Source organism: Bufo gargarizans, chromosome 10 (genome assembly GCF_014858855.1).
Source record: "Bufo gargarizans isolate SCDJY-AF-19 chromosome 10, ASM1485885v1, whole genome shotgun sequence".
NCBI classification, from domain to species: Eukaryota; Metazoa; Chordata; class Amphibia; order Anura; family Bufonidae; genus Bufo; species Bufo gargarizans.
In genome coordinates, this window is record NC_058089.1 from 34,006,340 (window position 1) to 34,031,374 (window position 25,035).

A 25,035-nucleotide genomic window follows, 5' to 3' on the forward strand; every position below is an offset into this window, starting at 1 on the left:
ACTGTATTTGCAGCTGCCACTTCTGCAGGAAGGCTATTCCATGCATCCACTACTCTCTCAGTAAAGTAATACTTCCTGATATTAGTTTTAAATTAGAGGGGCAAAGGTTTAAAAGTATGTCCTCTTGTAGCAGTTTTTCTTAAATATTCTCTCCTCTTTTACCTTGTTGATTCCCTTTATATATTTAAAAGTTTCTATCATATCCCCTCTGTCTCGTCTTTCTTCCAAGCTATACATGTTAAGGTCCTTTAATCTTTCCTGGTAAGTTTTATCCTGCAATCCATGTACTAGTTTAGTAGCTCTTCTCTGAACTCTCTCCAAAGTATCAATATCCTTCTGGAGATATGGTCTCCAGTACTGCGCACAATACTCCAAATGAGGTCTCACTAGTGCTCTGTAGAGCGGCATGAGCACCTCCCTCTTTCTACTGGTAATGCCTCTCCCTATACACCCAAGCATTTTGCTAGCATTTCCTGCTGCTCTATGACATTGTCTGCCTACCTTTAAGTCTTCTGAAATAATGACCCCTAAATCCCTTTCCTCGGATACTGAGGTTAGGACTGTATCACTGATTTTATATTCTGCTGTTGGGTTTTTACACCCCAGGTGCATTATTCTACATTTTTTAAACCAGCACCTGGATCTGAATACTTTTGTAATTGCATGTAATTAAATATTCAGTATAGCCAGTGAGCTAATTAATAAAGCATATCTGTATAGCGCCACCTTGCTGTGTCTTTTTTTTGGGGGCTCACTGAGCAGGTCGCACATGCTCAGTTTAAATCTTCAACTGCCACCAGCCATATGTTCTGTTAGAAGCTGTGGATTGGATTGTATCCAAAAGAAGTCTATATTCAGAAGGTCTTTCCTAATATTAAAAAAAAAAACTATAAAAAATAGCATAAGCAAATGGATTTCTTACAGAATGAACCATAAGTGCCCCTCTTTGGTGGGAGATAAGTGTATTGGTATTCCATGTGTAACCTTTCTATGTGCAATATTCTATGTTTATTTCATTTGACATATAGTTATAATTTACAGATTTTGGTTGTGGTGTAAAGCTGTTATACAGACTCTAAAACATGTTTACTGTCTCATATATCAGGAAGTCATTGCTGAGCTAATGAGAAATATTTTGCTGGAGCCAACAGAAAACAGTAAGTCAGAGGTTTCATGCATCTGATTCTTGTCTCTTATAGTGTAATTAGTGAACAAAATTCAATATGTTGTATAGTTCAGCTTTGAGCTTTGCAGACTGGGATATCAGACTTAGGCCTCATGCACACAACCATTTTTTATTAAGGTCCGCAAAAACGGGGTCCGTAGGTCCGTGATCCGTGACCGTTTTTTCGTCCGTGGGTCTTCCTTGTTTTTTGGAGGATCCACGGACATGAAAAATGAAAAAAAAATCTAAGTCAAGTTTGCCATTGAAATGATAGGAAAAACGGACACGGATCACGGACACGGATCACGGACACGGATGACAATCTTGTGTGCATCCGTGATTTTTCACGGACCCATTGTCTTGAATGGGTCCGTGAACCGTTGGCCGTGAAAAAAATAGGACAGGTCATATTTTTTTCACGGCCAGGAAACACGGATCACGGATGCGGCTGCCAAACGGTGCATTTTCCGATTTTTCCACGGACCCATTGAAAGTCAATGGGTCCGTGAAAAAAAACGGAAAACGGCACAACGGCCACGGATGCACACAACGGTCGTGTGCATGAGGCCTTATACTCACATTTTATACAGATTTGTCCCTATGACACTGGCTGACCTGTTACATGTGCACTTGGCAGCTGAAGACATCTGTGTAGGTCCCATGTTCATATGTGCCCACATTGCTGAGAGAAATTATGTTTTAATATATGCAAATGAGCCTCTAGGAGCAATGGGGGTGTTGCCGTTACACCTAGAGGCTCAGCTCTCTTTGCAACTGCACTTTGATTGACAGGGCCAGGCAGGAGAAAACATCATCACTCCTGGTCCTGTTGATTACAGTACATAGGGAACGGTAGCTGCAGAGAGAGCTGATGCATATATTAAAACATCATTTTTCTCAGCACTGCGGACACATATGAACATGGGACCAACACAGATGCCTGCTGCTGCCAAGTGCACATGTAACAGGTCAGCCTGTGTCATAGGTACAAAACTGCTGACAGATGCCCTTTAAATGAACAGATCTTTAGTGTGATTGCATTAATAGTTGGTGAATGATTGAATATAAACACACGTGTGTTTTATGGATGTATGACCTATCCTTGAAGAGAATATATAGTCAGAAAAAACCCTCTGCGCAGAGCATGCCCACAACACTTCCCCATGGAAGTCAATGAGCTGAAATAAAAGCATTCCCATTATCTGCTGCAACTGTGTAGCAATTGTACAGAAAACAGCATACTCTCTAGGTCAAATGTTTCTTAAAAAAAAAAAAAAAAAGAGTACGTACATTCTGATAGATTCATCAAAATCACACACGTCTTTATATTTGTACAGGCATACAGCAAGTACTAAACCTCTCACAGGACGAGTATCCTCAAGGTGACCCACATGTGGATCAGGTTTTCAAACAGTCCACACATGAGCAGTGGGCAAATTCACAATTGATGGAATCACATGTTGTTAATGGCCATGAGCAAGCCCCCCACGAGGAGCCGTCCATCCATATTCCAGTATTTCGTCAGCAATGTGAGTACTGTATAGGGAGAAAGCGGGCATGGATTGGGTATGCCTTCCACCTTCCGCCATAGTTATAAAACCTGTACTGTTAAAGGGGTTGTTCAGCTAGTACATATTGATGACCTATCCTCAGAATAGGTCATCACTATCTGATGGGTGGGGTTTGACTCCCGGGACCCCTGCCGATTAGCTGTATGAAGAGGAGGTGGCAGGTCATCTGGAAGTCTCGGCGGTGCAGTGTAATTACAAGTCCTTGTTCCATTCACTTGAAAGGTGTGAGCGCTTGTGACATCACTGCGTAGCCGCTGCAAGTGTGACAACAAGCAGTGTGATCTTGAAGAGGAAGCAGTCCTTGTACGAGTGCCGACTCCTTTTCATACAGCTGATCGGCGGGGGTGCTGGGTGTCAGACACCCACCGATCAGGTATTGATGACCTATCCTTAGAATAGGTCATCAATATGTACTGGCTGAACGACCCTCTTTAAATCCCATGTAACAAAATTTAACAGGATATCTGTTTGCCAGACATTTTTAAAGCGAACAATGAAAATGCTAAGCAGTTTGCAGGCAACATGTTATAGAGAAGGAGGCGCTGAGCAGATTAATATACAGTGCATTCGGAAAGTCACATCTTTTCCCTGTTTTCATATTATATTATGTTGCGGCCTTGCACTAAAATAAAGAAAAAAATCAATGGGTCATTTATCAAACTGGTGTAAAGTACAACTGTCTTAGTTGCCCATAGCAACCAATCAGATTCCATCTTTCATTTTCCAAAGGAGCAGTCAAAAATGAAAGGTGTCTTCTGATTAGTTGCTATGGGCAACTAAGCCAGTTCTACTGTACACCAGTTTGATTAATGACCCCACAAGTTTTTTCCCGTCGGTCTGCACTAAATACCCCATAATGAGAAAGTGAAAACAGAGAGGGAGATTTAACAAAACTGGCGTAAAGGAAACCTGGTTTAGTTGCCCATGGCAACCAATCAGATTCCACCTTTCATTTTTAAGAGTTTCTCTGGAAAACGAAAGGAGGAATCTGATTGGTTCATATGTGCAATTAAGCCAGTTATACTTTACACCAGTTCATAAATCTCCCCCAAAATAAATTGCTAATTTACTGAAAGGAAAAGCTAAAATCTCAATGCTTTGTTTAAGTACCTTTGGCAGTTATTACAGCCTCCAGTCTTGGGTATGATGCCACAAGGTTTGCACATCTGGATATGGGGATTTTCTGCCATTCTAGTCTGCAGATCCTCTCAGGCTCTGTCAAGTTGGATGGGGACCGTCGGTGGTCAGCCATTTTCAGACCTCTACATGAAATGCTCCATTGGGTTTAAGTCAGGCTCTGGCTGGGTCCTTCAGGGACATTCACAAAGATGGCCATCTCAAAGATGGCCAAGAGAAATGAGAGGCCCCAGAGCTAAATGTCAAGTGTCATAGCAAAGGGTCTGAATGCTTATGGAAAATTTGAGTTTCTCCTTTTTAATAAATTTGCTAACTTTCCAAGATTCAGTTTTAACTTTCTCATTATGGGGTATTGAGTGCAGATTGGTGGGGACTCTTGATTTTTTTTTTTTATTTTAGTCTGAAGACTTTAATTGCATTGTTTAGTTTTGTGGGTAAAAGATTTAGTATAATCTTTATTTTATTAATTTATATCTTTTTTTTAATCTGTGCTTAGAAATTATGTGAGCGGTCCTACTTAGTGAGTGTGTTAGTCTCTGTGTAGGACCGTCCACATGACTCCTAAGCATAGATTTGATAAATAGCATAGACCTACTCTATAACATGCTGCCTGCAGATTGTGCTTTATTTCATGGTGACAGGTTCTCTTTAATTGTTCATTTACTTCAATAAAATCTACAAATTTAAAAACTTTCTATTCATCCCTGATACCAGACACAGTCATAAGGCAAGCACAATGTTGTGTTGTAACTCACACTACCACCTTATTTTACAGGTGAACAATACCAAATGTGTAACATTTATCCGGATGGATACCCACAAAATATGGCTGTGAACCATTTCTTCCAACAGATGTCTGCGCTCCCACATTTCCAACAACCACCAGTTCTTAATGGTTTGGTTTCAGGACTGCATGAGCCTCCAGTCATTCAACATAATGGATACCAACAAGCGAGTGAGTTACACCCAAGTCTCCTATTAGTGATACAATTACCAGTTAATATAGTATCCACACCAAATTTGCGAGGAAATCCGTAAAGGCACGACCAGACGGTCTGGTTTTCTGAGGCCAGGAGGTTGTTCTGTCCTTTATACTTTCTTCTCCATTTATGATCCACTCTTGATTTTGGCTTCCAAAACTGCAGGCAGAAACCTGACCACGTGGCCGCACCCTTAGACACTTTTCAGCTGCAGATTTCATTCTAGATTTAAAACTCCATTAAATTATAGAAATAATCTGCAAATGATCTATAAACAATTCGCGAGACAATGGCTATACTTTGAGAGTTTGATTCGCATGAGCAAATCCACAAACAATTTGCAGCATGTAGATGGAAAATCCCATAGACTTGTATTGTCTTCATATGTCTATTTTCACAGTATAAAAAGCCAATACAATGTAGCACTTACTTGAAGGGGTTGTCCTGTTTCAGGAAGAAACAAGGCAACCCCTGGAATCCGCTTGAAATAGGTAAGTACTTACCTGCAAGATCCAACTACGCAGCACCAGTTCTTCTGGTAGGTTTCTATTTACCCAGCTGCAGCTGTGACATCACGTAGACTGCATGCAGTGTTGGACTGGGATGCCTTGGGCCACCAGTAAAATTTATTTTGGGGGCCCACTGTACGGATACATTCAAATAATATCTGCTCACACAGCAGAAAGATGCTACCAGATGATTGAATATGGGGGTAATCTATCAAGTTTTTGTTATATGAAAATAGGCTGGTTGAGGTGCTGTACATGAATATATGTATGTAGTGCAGTAAGTCTACTGTTTTATATGTGCCACTTGACCAGGGGGTGGGAGACTAGGGGCCCACCTTGTTCAGGGGCCCACCGGAGGCTTCACTTGTATCCCTGTCCGAACCTGACTGCATGTGACCGCTGCAGCCAATCACTGGCTGCACCGCTGAGGCTACTGATTGGCTGCAGCAGTCATGTGTTGTCGACGTGATGTCACCACTGAGCCAGGTAAATAGAGCCTAACCAGGAGAACCAGAGCAAAGTGGGATCTTGCAGGTTAGTACTTACCTGTTCTTTATTTCAGGTGGATCCCGAGGGTTGTCCTGAGATCGGAAAACACTTTTAAAAGGGAGCCAAAGTGATTGATTGAGTAATGTCTGTAATATTTGCATGTCCATGCTCTGTACCCTGCTGTATTACTGGCAGTAGAGTGTGTTGTCAGTCAAGCTCCCTTCCCTACATGGGCCAGTTATTGGCCTTTTGTTCAATCATACATAGATAATATTTAATGTTTTAATATTTAAATGGGGTGTAGTATGTTAGTATGCTTTCTTCCTTACACCAGAACTGGTGCCCATGCTGTCTATACTATTATACCTGCTTATTGTATGGAAAATGCTCACTAACTTTTTACACAACTTTGCATAAATCAATAGCACAAGCGACTGGCAACAATGGCTGTCCACAGGATGAGTCACGAGTAGTCCAAAGTATCAACCCTTCGCCAAATTATTCCTATCATCCCACCAATGAAGAGAGTGCAAGATCATCACCGGCCGGTCACAATATACCCATTGTTAATGGATCTGGAGAGGCTTCTCCACCAGAAACCCAAGCGACCTTACTGAGTCAACAAAGTAAGTAGAAGGATACAATTTCCACAGCATCATTGCTAGTGATAGTCTATGCCAAAACTTTTAAAAACGACCTCAATTTGTCTGAAAAAGTGTCTCCTGAACTGAGTAGAACATAAAAATAATTGCAAAAGGGGACATTTATATTACATAGTTACATAGTTAAAACGGTTGAAAAAAGACATACGTCCATTAAGTTCAACCAAGGGATAGGTGGGGATGTGAATCCCAAAAGGAATTGAGACTCAGAATTCTACTCGTTTTCATAAGCATTAATGTTTTTTACTTTTAAGAATTTGTCTAAACCCTTTTTGAAACTGTCCACTGTTCCTGCTGTGACCACGTCCTGAGGAAATCTATTCCACAGCTTCACTGTTCTTACAGTAAAGAAGCTTTGATGCTTCTGGAGACTGAATTTTTTCCTCTCTAATCAGAGACAGTGCCCCCTTGTCTTTTGAGCGCATTTTACATGGAACAGCTTTTCACCGTATTGTTTGTATGGCCCATTTATATACTTGTATAGGTTAATCATGTCCCCCCTTAGACGTCTCATCTCAAGACTAAATAAATTCAATTCTTTTAATCTTTCTTCATAACCAAGACCCTTAATTCCCCTTATCAGTTTAGTCGTTCTCCTCTGTACTTTTTCCCGCTGCAGTGCATCCTTTCTATTGACTGGTGCCCAGAACTGAACTGCATATTGCAGATGAGGCTGCACCAACGCTTTGCAAAGTGGTAGTATCACATCCCTGCCCCGCGAGTCCATGCCTCATTTAATGCATGACAATATCCTGGTGGCCTTAGAAGCAGCTGATTGACATTGTGTGCTGTAATTTAATCTACCATCCAGCAGGACACCCAAATCTTTCTCTATAAGTGACTCTCCCAGTGTTACATCACCTAGGACATAAGAAGCACAGAGATTATTACTAGTGATGAGAGGCAGGGGCAATATTCAAATTCGTGATATTTCATGAATATTTGGGTGAATATTCACCATATATTCGTGAATTCGTTATCTCCAGTCATTATTTTCTTGATTGTGGAAACGGCAATTGAAAAATTTGCATTACAAAAATTTGCTATCAACACTACTCCTAAAGGCTAAGACATTGCAGCCTTCTCATTGGCCCACAAGCTAGAAGCAGGGAGGGATCATGTGTACTGATTAAAAAAAAAATTGAATATTCGACATTACTAATATATTACTATATTCTAAATATTCGCAAATTCTCGAAGTGCCTATATTTACGATAAAAAATTTGCAATTCGAATATTCGTGATCAACACTAATTATTACTACCAAGATGCATAACTTTACATTTGTCCACATTGAACCTCATTTGCCAAGTTGATGCCCAATCACTCAGAGTGTTCAAGTCAGCTTGTAGTTTATGGACATCTTCCATAGACTGTACAGTTCTAAACAGCTTAGTGTCTCTCCTCACAGTTTGAAAGCCTTTGTCTCCTGTACCTCCTTATGTCCATGTCATGGTCCATCGGTTGATGTATATGCAATGCTTTACTTCCCCATAGGCATTGCTTCTAAAGTACTAGGAAGGAAGTTGTATAGCTTCTGACCACTGACATACACCTTCAGTAGATGTCAGAAGAATGCTTGCTAGGCCGGCAGCTATTACTTTCAACGGCCCCATACACATTCAGCAAGCCTGGGGGAAATGGGAAGAGAATGGGAATAATAATGGACAGTATGTAGCTGGTAGTCACGGTGCTCACAGTGGCCAGGCCTCTCTCTACCAATCGTCCCTCACTTCTAGGGCTAGTGCAGCAATGAGGGGTTGCACTTGGGATTAAGGAAGTAGTAGTACTGCTGGGGCACACCATGTGTAGAGATGACAGCTAGAAGGTGGGATGGAGATGGTGTTAGTGTGCAAATTGATAAGCAGGAGACTGAGATAAAGTTGAACAAACAACTCAGTTTTATTTACTTGACAGTAAGTTGCAAAACACGTCCAAATAAGATGGAAGTGCAAAGTCTAACAAGGCAGTTTCCAACAATGGTCTGGCTCATCTGGAGCCAGGTTTCCCAAATCCCATTGCAATCTGTTTGTCTTGATGCAATTCCTGAACTAGCAATTTATCTACTATGCAGGTCCCACCTGAAGGGTGCACAAATACTAAAAAATGTCTGCAATTCCTAGCCGCCAGGTGCAGATCTTCAAATCGATGTAAGCTGCAAAACCTGCTAAGCCAGGCCGGAAACTTAAGGTCTAGTCAAAGCTGTGAGACCCATAAACCTATATTGTCTCCTCACAGACTCTATCCTTCACTCCTCTCAACTGCACACTGGAAATAAATGGCTCAGTACAAGCTAGTAGAGTTCACCCTCCTTCCAGAAGCATCTAAGTACAGTAGAAATGATAGGGACCTGTTCCAGCCACAAGAAAACAAACCCAAGACCTATTGAAAGACATACTACTGCTTTTCTCAGCAAATCAACACCAACAGTACACGGAACAGTGCAAACAACAGTGCATTCTCCTGTGAAGGGAGAAATAAGTCAAGACATATCAAACAGCACAAAACATTAAAGGGGCTCTGTCATCAGATACATCGCAATAAAACACTCTCACCTGAGACTGGTGCTCCTGACAGTTGAACATCATGGTCTTAGTCCCATCTTCCTAATTGCCCACACTCTTGAGAAACTTGATGTTTTCTAATATGCAAATTAGCCCGTAGGAGCGACAAGGGCTTTGCCATTAGACTTCGTTGCTCCTAGAGGCTCCGCTCTCTGCCCTTCGTGCCACGTCCCCACCACTGACTGACAGGGCAAGGTGGTAAAGACGTTCCCGCGTCTGACCCTGAAGTCTCTTGGAACTAGCTCGTTCAGCGCATGCGCTGTACATTTAGCCACCCAATAGGTGTCCAAATGGGACACTACACATATATCTATCTGTCTGGTTTGGTCAAACATAAGCTTGCTTCCATGCCTAGAGAGGAGAAGGCCTCTAATAGCAGCATATCTTATGCCAGAAAATTCAACTTGCCCAATCCTTTTTTACCCCTGTTATCACCTTGGCATGAAGATAATTTATTGTGACAGTATGGGGGTCTTCAGTGTGCACGGCTTTGCATAGGACCTTATTGACTTGAAGGCAGTGCACATTACATTTATGTCTATTTTCGTTTTAATAATTCTAATTTATTTTTACTTTGCAAGGGGTTGGACTAAGAATTACCTATGCCAGTTCTGACTGTGACCTTACTTGAAAATGGTTTATTACATGACATTATTTACTAACAGGGAGAATTCCAATTCCTCTCACATCCTGGGAAGTTACTATATATTATCGCGGAAAGGAGGTCCTAAAAGAAAATGTGTCCAAAAAATTCTTCATCACAAGAGATGTTGACGATGTCCATATAGGGGCACACAGAGGCTGTCCAATTCCCTTCAACAGATGTGCTTCTAGATCATGAACAGATGAAGTACACTAATGTCATCCTCAGCTGTGTTGGAAAAGGTCTTCTAGTGGAAGTCGATCCTCATAATCACAAGGTTTACGCTACAAGAACGGGCAAGTCAAGAGTTTTCTGGAGCCTTTCTGAAAGTGTAAAAACCCAGGACATGGCTTCAGAGGCCAAGATGCTCATCAGAGATGTCCCAACAGAGATATTTGACTTCAGCCAGTTTTGGGAAGGTAGGTGTCAATATTTGCTAGATTTAACAAGATAATATGTGATAGCTAGTAAACCAGTAGACAGTAGATATTTTATACTTGCGGATATACTTTTGCTTTGCTGGGAGCGGGCAAGTTGGATTTGCTGGGATTATTCTATAGCAAAGTCGCCAAAGAATCCGCAGGGAAATCCACAAGATAAATTCACACCATTTTGAGAGTATACTCACCTGACCAATTACATGCTGCTCCCGTATGGGCATTTACTTGGCCCCCACTGGTCGCTGCTCACCCGCCACCAGTGATGACATGTAGCATTCCCATGTTGACATGTATACCTGTATACAGAAGGAAATGCTGATATTGCAGGAGAATGTTAAAGGTAAGTATACTTCTTTTTATTTTACATGATTATTCTCCCTAGTGGATTTTGATGCAGATCCTCCTGAAATCCACAGCAGAATCTTCAACAATGCATTAGATAGATAGATAGATAGATAGATAGATAATTTTCCTCAATTAAATATATCTACAGCATATTCAGAATTTTCTTTCCTTTTTTATATTTTTAGAGTTAAAAGCTTACCATCACCACAGAAGGTCATCACCAGACTACACTATATATATGACATTTGGACAGACTCTGCTTGAGCCGGTCATGAAGAAATTTGTTCTAGTGAAGGTAAGTGCACAGTTGGTAAACAGTTGATTAAGCAGGGGTGTGACAAACGCTCATTATAGCCTTCCAACCACTGGCTCCACCAGTCTCCTGACACATCATTGGGCGTAGCTTACTTTAGACTTCTTAGCCAATGTTCAGACATTCAGTACACAGGTGAAAAAATGTTTTATGCCAGCAGAACATTTGTCACTCTGTGATGTCTATGTAATTATCTGTCCATGGGAACAGTAAATAATATCACAAAAACATTTTTCTCCTTTACCCACATTGATGTACATGTAGATCACAGGGGCATGAGAAGTACGTGGAGCGGGCTCAGGAGCCTATGCACATATCTTCACCTATTCACTAAAAATACCAACAATCTTCATGGTCCATAAAAAATGAGGTCAGAAGTGGTTAGATGTATAACTGGTTACTGACAGAAAAAGAGACACAAAACTTAGCTTTTTCTCCCCACTTGAGAAAAAGTCATGTGATACAGTTTTTATCAAGTGTGAAATAAAAGTACATTTTTAACATGTCTCTTTTTCTGTAAGTAACCTGATCTTTGAGATGATAGGGATCATTGGGATCTATGGTGCTGTGAGTTCTGGTCAGTTCAAATGGTTTTCTGGTCCTCAGGATACGTCATCAAAATCAGATTAGTGGGGGGTCCAACACCCTGTACTCCCACCCCACCGATCAGCTGCGCAAGAAACACTACAGAGGGTGTAGTGTGCCCCATAGTGGCCCCCAGCATTAATAATGTCCCTATAGTGGCCCCCCGCAGGAATAATGTTACAAAACATAAACTCACAAGGTTTAGTAGTGGACGTGCTGTGATACTGCAGCTCAGCTCCCATTTAAAGTGGATGGAGTCATCCGTCCTCTGTATAGTTTCCAGCATCGGCGGTTGCCTGAAACCGGTACCGTGTGTCATACCTCCACCAATCTGATATTGATGGCCTATCCTGAGCATAGGATAGGTTACTGCCGGGGCCCTCTATGGGTGGCATTATTAATGCCGAGGGCAATTATAGGAGACATTATTACTGCTGGAGGCCACTATGGAGGACATTATTAATTCTAGAGGTCACTATGGGGGAATATTATTACTGCTGGGAGCCACTATGGGAGACATTTTTACTGCTGGGGGGCACTACAGGAGACATTATTAATGCTGTGGGCTACTATGTCTGACATTATTACTGCTCCGGGACACTATGGGGGACATTATTAATGTTAGGGGTAACTATGGGGGCATTATTACTGTTGGGAGGCATTATGGGGGACATTATTACAGCTCACGACCATTATGGGGGACATTATTAATACTAGGGGACAATATGGGGGACATTATTAATGTTAGGGGTAACTATGGAGGCATTATTACTGTTGGAATGCATTATGGGGGACATTATTACAGCTCAGGACCATTATGGGGGACATAATTAATACTAGGGGACAATATGGGGGACATTATTAATGTTAGGGGTAACTATGGGGGCATTATTACTGTTGGGATGCATTATGGGGGACATCATTACAACTCGGGACCATTATGGGGACATTATTAATACTAGGAGACAATATGGGGGACATTATTAATGCTAGGGTCACTATGGGGAATATTATTAATGAGAGGGGTCACTATGGGGAACATTATTAATGCTGGGGGTTATTATGGGGGACATTATTACTGCTGGGGGCCACTATGGGAGATATTATTGATGCTGGGGGCCACCATGGGGGACATTATCACTGCTCAGAGCCACTATGGGGGACATTATTAATGTTAGGAGTAACTTTGGGGGGCATTATTACTGCCGGGGGGCACTATGGGGGACATTATTACAGCTCAGGGCCACTATGGGGGACATTTTTAATACTGGGGGCCTCAATGGGGGAGATTATTACTGCTGTGACCACTATGGGGGACATTATTACTGCTGGGGGCCACTATGGGAGATATAATTGGTGCTGGGGGGACACTAGGGGGGACATTATTACTGCTGTGAGCCACTATGGTGAACATTTTTAATGCTGGGAGCAACTATGGGGGACATTATTGATGCTGGAGACCATTATGGGAGACATTATTACTGCTGGGGCCACTATGGGGGGCATTATTACTGCTGGGGGCATAATTACTGCTCGGGTCACTATGGGGGACATTATTACTGCTGGGGCAGCTATGGGGGACATTATTAATGCTGGGGGGCCTCTATGGGGGACATTATTAGTGCTGAGGGTCAATATGGGGGCATTATTAGTGTTGGGGCCACTATGGGAGACATTTTTACTCCTTGGGGGCAATTATTGGAGAAATTATTACTGCTGGGTGCCACTATGGGGGACATTATTAATGCTGGGGGTCACTATGGGGTGCATTATTGCTGCTGGGGCAACTATAGGGGACATTATTAATGCTGGGGACCACTATGGGGGATATTATTACTGCTGGGAGCCACTATGGGAGACATTTTTACTGCTTGGGGGCGCTATGGGAGACATTATTAATGTTGGGGGTAACTATGGGGGCATTATTACTGTTGGGATGCATTATGGGGGACATCATTACAACTCGGGACCATTATGGGGACATTATTAATACTAGGAGACAATATGGGGGACATTATTAATGCTAGGGTCACTATGGGGAATATTATTAATGAGAGGGGTCACTATGGGGAACATTATTAATGCTGGGGGTCATTATGGGGGACATTATTACTGCTGGGGGCCACTATGGGAGATATTATTGATGCTGGGGGCCACCATGGGGGACATTATCACTGCTCAGAGCCACTATGGGGGACATTATTAATGTTAGGAGTAACTTTGGGGGGCATTATTACTGCCGGGGGGCACTATGGGGGACATTATTACAGCTCAGGGCCACTATGGGGGACATTTTTAATACTGGGGGCCTCAATGGGGGAGATTATTACTGCTGTGACCACTATGGGGGACATTATTACTGCTTGGGGGCCACTATGGGAGATATAATTGGTGCTGGGGGGACACTAGGGGGGACATTATTACTGCTGTGAGCCACTATGGTGAACATTTTTAATGCTGGGAGCAACTATGGGGGACATTATTGATGCTGGAGGCCATTATGGGAGACATTATTACTGCTGGGGCCACTATGGGGGGCATTATTACTGCTGGGGGCATAATTACTGCTCGGGTCACTATGGGGGACATTATTACTGCTGGGGGCAGCTATGGGGGACATTATTAATGCTGGGGGGCCTCTATGGGGGACATTATTAGTGCTGAGGGTCAATATGGGGGCATTATTAGTGTTGGGGCCACTATGGGAGACATTTTTACTCCTTGGGGGCAATTATTGGAGAAATTATTACTGCTGGGTGCCACTATGGGGGACATTATTAATGCTGGGGGTCACTATGGGGTGCATTATTGCTGCTGGGGCAACTATAGGGGACATTATTAATGCTGGGGACCACTATGGGGGATATTATTACTGCTGGGAGCCACTATGGGAGACATTTTTACTGCTTGGGGGCGCTATGGGAGACATTATTAATGTTGGGGGTAACTATGGGGGGCATTATTACTGCTAGGGGGCATTATGGCGGGCATTATTACAGCTCTGAACCACTAGGGGGCATTATTAATGCTGAGGGCAATTATAGGAGACATTATTACTGCTGGGGTCACTATGGGGGGCATTATTACAGCTGGGGGAAACTATGGGGGACATTATTAATGCTGGGGACCATTATGGGGGATGTTATTACTACTGAGGCCACTATGGAGGACATTATTAATGCTTGGGTCACTATGGGGGACATTATTAATAATGGGGGTCACTATGGGGGGCATTTTTGCTGCTGGGGGCCACTATGGGGACATTATTATTGCTGAGGGCTTTTAAGGGAGACATTATTACTGCTGGGGGCCACTATGGGGGACATTATTAATGCTGACGGCAATTATAGGAGACATTATTACTGCTTGTGGCCACTATGGGGGGGACATTATTAATGCTGGGGGCCACCATGGGGGATATTATTACTGCTAGGGGCCATGATGGAGGACATTATTAATGCTGGGATCACTATGGTGGACATTATTAATGTTGGATGTCACTATGGGGGACATAATTAATACTGGGGGCCACTATGGAGACATTATTACTGCTGGGTATCACTCTGCGGGACATTATTAATACTGGGGGCCACGATGGAGGACATTATTAATGCTGGGATCAATATGGTGGACATAATTAATACTGGGGGCCACTATGGAGACCTTATTACTGCTGGGTATCACTATGCAGGACATTATTAATACTGGGGGTCACTATGGGGGACATTATTGCTGCTAGGTGTCACTATGGGGGACATTATTACTGCTGGGGGCCACTATGGGGGATATTATTAATGCTTGTGGCCACTCTGAAGGACATTATTACAGCTCTGGGTCATTCTGTGGGACATTATTACTGTTGGGGGCCACCATGGTGGATATTATTACTGCTAAGGGGGGCCAATATGGGGGCATTATTAATGCTGGGGAACATTATTACTGTCGGGGGCCACTAAGGTAGACATTATTAATGCTGAGGACCACAATAGGAACGAGAGGGTCCTACTTTGCTCCCCCCTCCCAGGTCTCTACTTAAAAATTTAGTAAACATAATTCTAATTGCTTTAAAAAAAATATTAATAAGAAAATGTGGGTTTTATTTACCTCAGATATCACCCCTTTGCCTGTGTTCTTAGTTGTTTTCAGTGAATTTTTTGTCATTTCTTGCATTCTAGTATTCTCTAGACAGTTTCCATTACCCAAATCCTAAAACGTCTCCATGGAGCATTAAAAAAGACATTGACTAATGCATGACCGTTGTTAGTAAAATTTGTGACTATGTAATCAGTGGTCTATATATTCTATACACTTACCAGATTACACAAGTCCCAGTCTTCCAAAAAGAGCAAAGAAATGCCAGGGAGGTCCTGTCCCTGTCGAGCAGAGATCTCCTCACGAGTGATGATTTCAGGTTGTGACTATGCGTCTTGTTGTCGGAATGTATTTCTAGTGCAGATAAGTTTCACTTTCCTATTCCTGGGTTTGGAGCAACCTCCTTCCCCCATATATGTCCCAGCAGTTAAACGGTTTGGACTTTGACTGGTTTCGATGACAGAACAGACTGGTATTTTTCTACAATATATTGGGAAACCTCCATTTTTTGTGAAACATAACTTTTCATTGCTGGCGGAATTTCTAGAAGATCATCTAGTGACAGTTACTAAGCGAATTAGGCCAGAATTTTCTCACAAATTGAGTAAAAGTTACCAAAATGTATTATGTATTTTAGATACTCTTTAAACCAAGCTCAATAGTTTTGAAAGAAGTTTATAGCCTGGGTTTTTATAAAGGTGCCATTTTAGGTTGCCAAAAATTGGTGCATATATGTCCATTACTATATCCATGCGCAGAATGAGAAATGTGACAACCTGTCTAATGAAAAGCACCAACTTTATCATGTCACCTGCACAATTTTGATATATTTGTCACTATTAAAATACTTAAAAAACGAAATACCTGACTCAGATATTGCATGTCAGCTGCAAGACCCACAAATTTGATTAGCGTCTTGACAATCTGATGGACTCAGGACTTAACCCCTTAGCTTGTTTTCCTCTTTAGTAACCAACCATTTTTATATTTTTTTTTCATTTCTTTCTTCGTCACGTTCCAAGAGATATAGCTTTTTAATTTTTCTGTCGGTGTAGCCATATGAGGGCTTGTTTTTTGCAGGACAAGTTGTAGTTTTTAATGGCACCACATACATATTTATTTTTGTTCCGTTTTACTACTGTTGCACAGTAAAAACTTATTTAAAAAAAAGAAAATGTTTTTTTCATCACTGCATTCCAAGACCCTTATCATTTTGTTTTTCTTTCTACTGTGTGAGAGCTCGATTTTTGCATGAAAACTTGTAGTTTGTATTTGTATTATTTTGGGATATGTAACACTTTTTGATTGCTTTTTATTCTGTTTGTTTTTTGTAGCAAATAAGCTTAAAACAGTTCTGGCATTTTCGTTTTTGTTAATTTTTGCAGCATTCACAATCGGGAATAAATTACCATATTTTTGCCTTATAAGACACACCTAGGTTTTAAAAAGGGAAAATATTTTACATCAGATCAGACCCCTAATCTTTATCAGACCTCAAATCAGACCCTCAGTCTTCATCAGACCTCAGAATAGACTCCCTCAATCTTCATCAGACCACAGTTCAGACCCCCAATCTTCACCAGACCTCAGTTCACACCCCCCAATCTTCATCAGATCCCCAAATCACACCCCCAATCTTTATCAGACCCCAGATTAAAACCTCCAATCTTTATCAGACTCCCCAACCATACCCAAAATTTTAATCAGACCCCCCAATCTTTATCGAACCCCCAATCAGACCCCCAATTTTTATCAGACCTCAGATCCTATTCCCCCAATCATGGAAGATCTAAGATAAGACACCCAATCTTAGACCTGAGATGAGACACCTGAGAGGATGCGGCAGTTGCAGAGAAGGCAGAGACTCTAGGTGTACGGCAACACCCCCATTGGTCCAAGAGACTCATTTGCATATATAAAAACATATATTTTCTCAACAATGTGGGCACATATGAACATGGGACTAACACAGATGCCTTCAGTTGCCAAGCATCATGAAACAAGAATCCCACAAATCTGTGGTCAAATACTAGCCAAGGTCAGAATGAGGACTACAGGGAAAAATGCAATTCAGGGGACAAAAACTATAGTAAACATCTATTCAGGTCAGTCAGTAAAGGAGGTCAACAATCCACACTATCTACAGGGAGGTCCAATCAGTCCAAGTCTAAACAGAGTAAGGTACAGGATACATACCATTATACCTGGCAACTAATGAGATGCCCTAGAAAATTTCAAAGAGGGCTCCTCTACTTTGATGGGTTGAACGACAATGCCTGCTCTACATGCACATTTCTAGATTTCAGCAAGGTACAGTAGTACAGTTTTCTTCTCAGGAGAAGTGACTGTCACGGCTTGGAGGTAGTTTGCCGTGACACTTTCGCCATGCATGCTAGTTGCCGGTGGTGTGTTGTTGTATTGCATGTGTGTGTATTTTTCCCTTTTAAGGCAGTTTTCCTTCCTTTCTGGTGTGCACGGGGTTAAGGTGTGTGCAAGGTGGAGCTGGGTGTGGTCTCAGGTCTCTTCATATAGTGTTGCTGTGAGACTGAGATCATTGTTATGTCTGGCTCTATATGTGAAGGAGCTTGCCCCTTTCTTGGATGCTATCTGAGATCCATCCTAGTTTGACATACTGTCACGATGGGGAGTGGGGTAAACTCCCCACCGTACGATGGGTAGGCCGGATATGAAACCAGGCCTAAAAGCAAGGATAAGGGAGCGGGACACCTCCTAGCACATCCCTAATCCTCGCCCTAACTTCTAACTGCATGAGCCGCCCTACCTTCTAGGTCCGCTCATGCAGTTAGGAGCCAGGGCGAGGATTAAGGATGTGCTAGGAGGTGTCCCGCTCCCTTATCCTTGGTTTCATATCCCACACACCTGTCATTGTTTCCCCCACTCCCCATCGTGACAGTATGTCAAAGTAGGATGGACCCCAGATAGCATTCAAGAAAGGGGCAAGCTCCTTCACATATAGAGGCAGACATAACAATGATCTCAGTCTCACAGCAACACTATATGAAGAGACCTGAGACCACACCCAACTGCACCTTCAACACACCTTAACCCCGTGCACACCAGAAAGGAAGGGAAACAGCCTTAAAAGGGAAAAATACACATGCATGCAATACAACAACACGTTGCCACCGGCAACTAGCATGCGCGGTGAAAGTGTCACGGCAAACTACCTCTAAGCCGTGACAGTCACATGATCCTTCAACAACGTAAGCAATTTAAGAAAATAAAATGTAAAACTGCCAGGTAGCATTTGTCCTGTATTACCGCTCAGTAACAGAACACATTGAGGTGAGTTATTTTCTTAGTAACTTTTTGGACTTTTATTTTCAGCTTGTTCCGAATTTTTGCACATTTATGCATCATTTTGCCCAGCAGAATGGTGCTTCATCGCTGCACTCAGAGGTCGTCAGTCTTCAGATCTCAAACGGAAGTTCCTTCAACAGTTTCGACCTAAATGGGCCTTGTTTAATGGATCTTGACCTCCCCGATTTACTTTAAGGTGTTCCTGTATTCTCCGGAGGTTCTAAGGCCCTCTTGTCTTTTTGTAGTAGCAGGGAGAGGAATGATACGTTGTTGCCCTTTATGTAAAACTTATTCTCTCTTTGTTCTAATGTTTTTACTATTTACCTATTTGAAAGGGATGGCCAGCTGTTCACCTGAAGGTACATGCATGGGATGTGTCATCAATGGACAGCAGTGGTCTCCTCAACATCCATAGGATGGTAGGGTAAAATGTGGGTGGTCACAATCACATGGTTTATCCAAGTGACTGCTTCCCAAGGTTGTTCTTGATGCATCCATTTCTGTGCATGAACAGTAGTTGAATGCATCCAGCGCTGTGCAAATACAGAGAGCAGAGTCGCCTCTGTCTGCACTTGCTCAGGACATGTTAAGTTTCTGTTCAGCAGGTGTGCAGAAGAATGTTCAGGGAAAAGTGCAGAAGCTTTTATGTGGTTAAATCATGTGACCGCTGCCATCTTACATGGACGCAGAGACCATCACCATTCATTTTTTAGACTTGTACATCCCATCCCTGGACAGCAGGGCATCTTCAGGTTAACAGTTGAGGTAAGGGATAAGTCAAGTTACACCTCTATGTGATACAACATAGCGGTTTATGGCAGGTTCAGTAGACAGCCCCTTTACCCTCAAGGCCCCATGCTGAAAACTATGAAAAAAGGGCCATCCTCGCCGATATCAACCAATGAGATCACTGAAACTTGCTCTAGAAAAATATAAGCTGCACTCTGATTGGTTGCACACTGACTCTTACAACAAAAAACACATGTGCTCACCTGGCCTCATGGATAGTGCATTCCTGAGGGAAGGGCTGTTACAGGTGGCGTGCTGGGTCACCTCAGTTTAAGAGGCGCTACTGGAAGCATGTATAGCATGCTATACATGGACATGACATTGTATATTGAAATATATGTAGATATTTAACTTATTTTTAGCTACAATGATTACTGGTTAACACATTTTAACTACACTTTATAGGAGGATGTTCTGCTGGTCTGTTGGACTTCTACCATGTGGAGAAGTTCTTCTAAAATCATATCTGTCCTGGAAGCCTTTATTGCCAGGGTGGCCACACATTTCACTGAAGAGGAAATATAGTATCACTGTAAGGGCTCATTCAGCCGGCCGTGTGCTGTACGCAAAAATGCCGGTCCGTTTTTTTGTGGACAGTTACACATTTCCACAAAATAAATAAAGCCACGTCCTGATTTTCACTGACAAGTATAGGACATGTTTTATTTGTTTTGCGGAGCCATAGAACGGAAGAAAAGGGACCAATCGGAGTGAATAGGTCAGCGTCTAATCCGCAAAAAAACGGATCCGCATTTTTGAGAGAGAGCATACGGCCGTCTGAATGAGCCCTAAGGCTGGGGCTACATGGCAATGTTAGTGTACTGTCCATCGCTGCATAATGAAAATGAAAGAAGTTGTGTTTCTATTCACAAGCTGCAGCAACCACCACACCTGGTTCTCCAGAAATCCAGCAGGCTTAAATTTGTGGCAATTCACGTGTGGTGGTCGTAGCAAATTGGGAGTTAAACGGTGACCTCATTCACTTTGATTTCTATAAGTATCAATAAACATATGCATTGAGTAACTGACTTACTACATCCAATGTAACTGAGATTTATGCTACACCACACCTGAAAGTGGCATAAAATCGCGTATGACAGTCATGTCATGTAAATATAAAGTAATAAAAATCACATACAGCAAAATTCATACTCTGCTCATAAGTCACATGAAATTCTTTTTTTCATGGGTTATTATAGAAACTACATAGCAAATTACCTCGCCGCCCCCTTTAAGTGGCCCGGCTGGTATTTGTTTTAGAGCCCATAAAACCATATGCAAGTAACGCAATAAAAATAGAGGATGATCTTTTATTTGTATTTTGTATAAATAGTTGTTATTTAGTTAGAGATATTTAGTAAGTTTGTTTTGTTAATAGATATATATACAATAAAAAGAATAAAACAACGAGGTTCTAAACAGTGTGGTCTATTTATTCAGAGTAACAACATACATTTTAACATTTTTTAAGCTCAACATATGCTGTAGATAAATTAATTATTAGAGAAAGTGATTAGTGAAATCTTGCAAAATTCTGGGGTATACTTTTAATCAATATGCAAATGAGTAGTTAAGTGCACAAAGGGTGGGCCCAGGCCATGCTGTGCACCCTTACGCCTCCTTCTTCCTCTGCCAGCCCCTCTGTCTCCTTCGTGATTGACAGGGCCAAAAATAATGTATGCAGAAACCTGGTCCTATCAATCAAGATGGGTCGGCAGAGGAAGCAGGAGTTGTAATACCGCCTTACATTCAACTCATGGATTTGGTTTTAAAATACAAATGCAAAATAATGACCAAATGTGCCCAGAGGGAAAGTGGTTTAAAAGTGAATGTCTTCTAACACACTGGTCCAGATTTACTGATGGAGTAACCTTAGACAGACTGTCTAGAACTGCACGAGATTTATCACAGGGACTGAGGCGGCATGATAAAACTTTGATCTAACTCTATATGAAATGTTTGGCTTAATTTAAGACAGAATTTTACACCAGAATTGTGGTGTCATTTTGGCACAAAATGGCACCTATTAGGCCACGCCCCTGACGTGCAAAGCTTTATCCCTTTGTAGCTAACCCCACTAGTTTTCAACAAGTAGGGAAAAAAGTGTAGAAGCCCTTGTTGTGCCAAACTATATCAACATTGTCCAACTTTTTAGAAAGATTTTAGGTGCAGACATGTTAGTAAATCTGGGCCCACATTGTGAAAGTGTAACTGTAACGCCACTGTAGAGGGAAGCGGGAGATTTAGATATATATATATACTGTATGTATATACAGTACAGACTAAAAGTTTGGACACACCTTCTCATTCAAAGAATTTTCTTTATTTTCATGACTATGAAAATTGTAGATTCACACTGAAGGCATTAAAACTATGAATTAACACATGTGGAATTATATACATAACAAAAAAGTGTGAAACAACTGAAAATATGTCATATTCTAGGTTCTTCAAAGTAGCCACCTTTTGCTTTGATTACTGCTTTGCACACTCTTGGCATTCTCTTGATGAGCTTCAAGAGGTAGTCACCTGAAATGGTTTTCACTTCACAGGTGTGCCCTGTCAGGTTTAATAAGTGGGATTTCTTGCCTTATAAATGGGGTTGGGAACATCAGTTGCGTTGAGGAGAAGTCAGGTGGATACACAGCTGATAGTCCTACTGAATAGACTGTTAGAATTTGTATTATGGCAAGAAAAAATCAGCTGAGTACATAAAAACGAGTGGCCATCATTACTTTAAGAAATTAAGGTCAGTCAGTCCAAAAAATTGGGAAAACTTTGAAAGTGTCCCCAATTGCAGTCACAAAAACCATCAAGTGCTACAAAGAAACTGGCTCACATGCGGACCGCCCCAGGAAAGGAAGACCAAGAGTCACCTATGCTGCGGAGGATAAGTTCATCTGAGTAACCAACCTCAGAAATCGCAGGTTAACAGCAGCTCAGATTAGAGACCAGGTCAATGCCACACAGAGTTCTAGCAGCAGACACATCTCTAGAACAACTGTTAAGAGGAGACTGTGTGAATCAGGCCTTCATGGTAGAATATCTGCTAGGAAACCACTGCTAAGGACAGGCAACAAGCAGAAGAGACTTGTTTGGGCTAAAGAACACAAGGAATGGACATTAGACCACCGTGTCTTTGTGCAACGCAGAAAGGGTGAACGGATGGACTCTACATGCCTGGTTCCCACCGTGAAGCATGGAGGAGGAGGTGTGATGGTGTGGGGGTGCTTTTCTGGTGACACTGTTGGGGATTTATTCAAAATTGAAGGCATACTGAACCAGCATGGCTACCACAGCATCTTGCAGCGGCATGCTATTCCATCCGGTTTGCGTTTAGTTGGACCATCATTTATTTTTCAACAGGACAATGACCCCAAACACACCTCCAGGCTGTGTAAGAGCTATTTGACCATAAAGGAGAGTGATGGGGTGCTGCGCCAAATGACCTGGTCTCCACAGTCACCGGACCTGAACCCAATCGAGATGGTTTGGGGTGAGCTGGACCGCAGAGTGAAGGCAAAAGGGCCAACAAGTGCTAAGCATCTCTGGGAACTCCTTCAAGACTGTTGGAAGACCATTTCAGGTGACTACCTCTTGAAGCTCATCAAGAGAATGCCAAGAGTGTGCAAAGCAGTAATCAAAGCAAAAGGTGGCTACTTTGAAGAACCTAGAATATGACATATTTTCAGTTGTTTCACACTTTTTTTGTTATGACTATATTATTCAGCATGTGTTAATTCATAGTTTTGATGCCTTCAGTGTGATTCTACAATTTTCATAGTCATGAAAATAAAGAAAACTCTTTGAATGAGAAGGTGTGTCCAAACTTTTGGTCTGTACTGTATGTCTCCATTGAAATATTAATATATACATATATATTAGCCCTGAATGGCCAGTGGGGATATATGTTACAGTATATACATATATCCCCTCTGTATATATTTGTATGTCCCAGTATAATTGTGGGGGCCAGAGAGAGAGAGAGAGATGCATGTATGCCCCAGTTATTACATGCATCTGTGTGTATATATATATATATATATATATATATACATATATACTCAGTGCAGTTTCAAGGTAAAATTTCTCTCAGGGTGAGTGTCAAAAAAACTCCCCCCCCCCCCAGCCCCTATATTAGGCCCAAAATTGCGGAACGCATGTGGACCCATTTTGCGGACGTGTGAATGGAGCCTAACCCCTACACAGTGTAGAGGTATACTGTATATTGTGTGGCACAGTGTATGTTATGTATGCTGTGTGTATAATATAAACATATTTCACATGAAAACTTACAATTACTTGGCTTGGCCCTTGGGGATCTTGGACGCCACTTCAACACTTTGGCCGGAGGCTCGGCAGAGCTGATGTGTTTTATCCTAATGAGAAAGATTTCATGATAAGGATTAAGGGGCAGAGGGAGAGCAGAGCAGGGAGAGGCCGGTGCTGCTACTAGGGGGGTCATACCATGGGGGAGTAATAAAGCCCACCATAATGCCCCCCCCCAGTAGTAATAGTTCTTCTTATAATGTGCAAAATATATCCCCTTGTAATGCCCCCAGTTAAGCTAATGTTCCCATAATGTGCCAATATAAAATACCCCTTCTCAGTGCCCCTGTAGATGACCCCATAGTGCTCCTCTCCCACCTTCCCCATATTACTCACCATAATGTGTCCCCCCAGTATAAAATGCCCCTATACAGAGCCCTCATATAAAATACCCCTTCATTTAAGCCTCTGTAGATGTCCCTATAGTGCCACCCAATAATGTGCCAGTAATAAGTGCCCCAATAGATGCCCCCCAATCATGTACCAGTAAGATGTGCCCCCATATCATGTGCCAGTAATATGTGCCCCCATAGATGCCCCCAATCATGTGCCAGAAATAAGAGCCTCCCACCATCATGTGCCAGTAGCCACCCTATCATGTGCCAGTAGCCCCCCTATCATGTGCCAGTAGCCCCCCATCAAGTGCCAGTAGCCCCCCTTATGTGCCAGTAGCCCCCCCCTTATGTGCCAGAAGCCCCCCTTATGTATGTGCCAGAAACCCCCTTATGTCTGTGCCAGAAGTCCCTCTTATGTGCCAGTAGCCCCCCTTATGTCTGTGCCAGCAGCCCCCCTTATGTCTGTGCCAGCAGCCCCCCTTATGTGCCAGTAGCCCCCCCTTATGTGCCAGTAGCCAGTATACCCCCTTATGTGCCAGCAGCCCCCCTTATGTCTGTGCCAGCAGCCCCCCTTATGTCTGTGCCAGAAGCCCCCCTTATGTCTGTGCCAGAAGCCCCCCTTATGTGCCAGTAGCCCCCTTATGTCTGTGCCAGCATCCCCCCTTATGTGCCAGTAGCCCCCCTTATGTGCCAGTAGCCAGTATCCCCCCTTATGTGCCAGCACCCCCCCTTATGTCTGTGCCAGCAGCCCCCCTTATGTGACAGC

At 42.4% G+C, this 25,035-nt stretch overlaps 1 protein-coding gene across 1 annotated transcript in view; it reads left to right on the top strand.

The window, feature by feature from the left end:
* IRF7 (interferon regulatory factor 7) overlaps positions 1-21,013 on the top strand; it is a 40,057-nt gene extending 19,044 nt beyond the window's left edge. Inside the window, 8 exon segments of the mRNA XM_044269246.1 lie at positions 1,106-1,157; positions 2,503-2,694; positions 4,649-4,828; positions 6,277-6,477; positions 9,743-9,870; positions 9,872-10,139; positions 10,691-10,800; positions 18,844-21,013. Of these exon segments, the coding sequence (XP_044125181.1) occupies positions 1,106-1,157; positions 2,503-2,694; positions 4,649-4,828; positions 6,277-6,477; positions 9,743-9,870; positions 9,872-10,139; positions 10,691-10,800; positions 18,844-19,011 (1,299 nt within the window). The 3' untranslated portion in view covers positions 19,012-21,013.
* Positions 21,014-25,035: the final 4,022 nt, after the last annotated feature.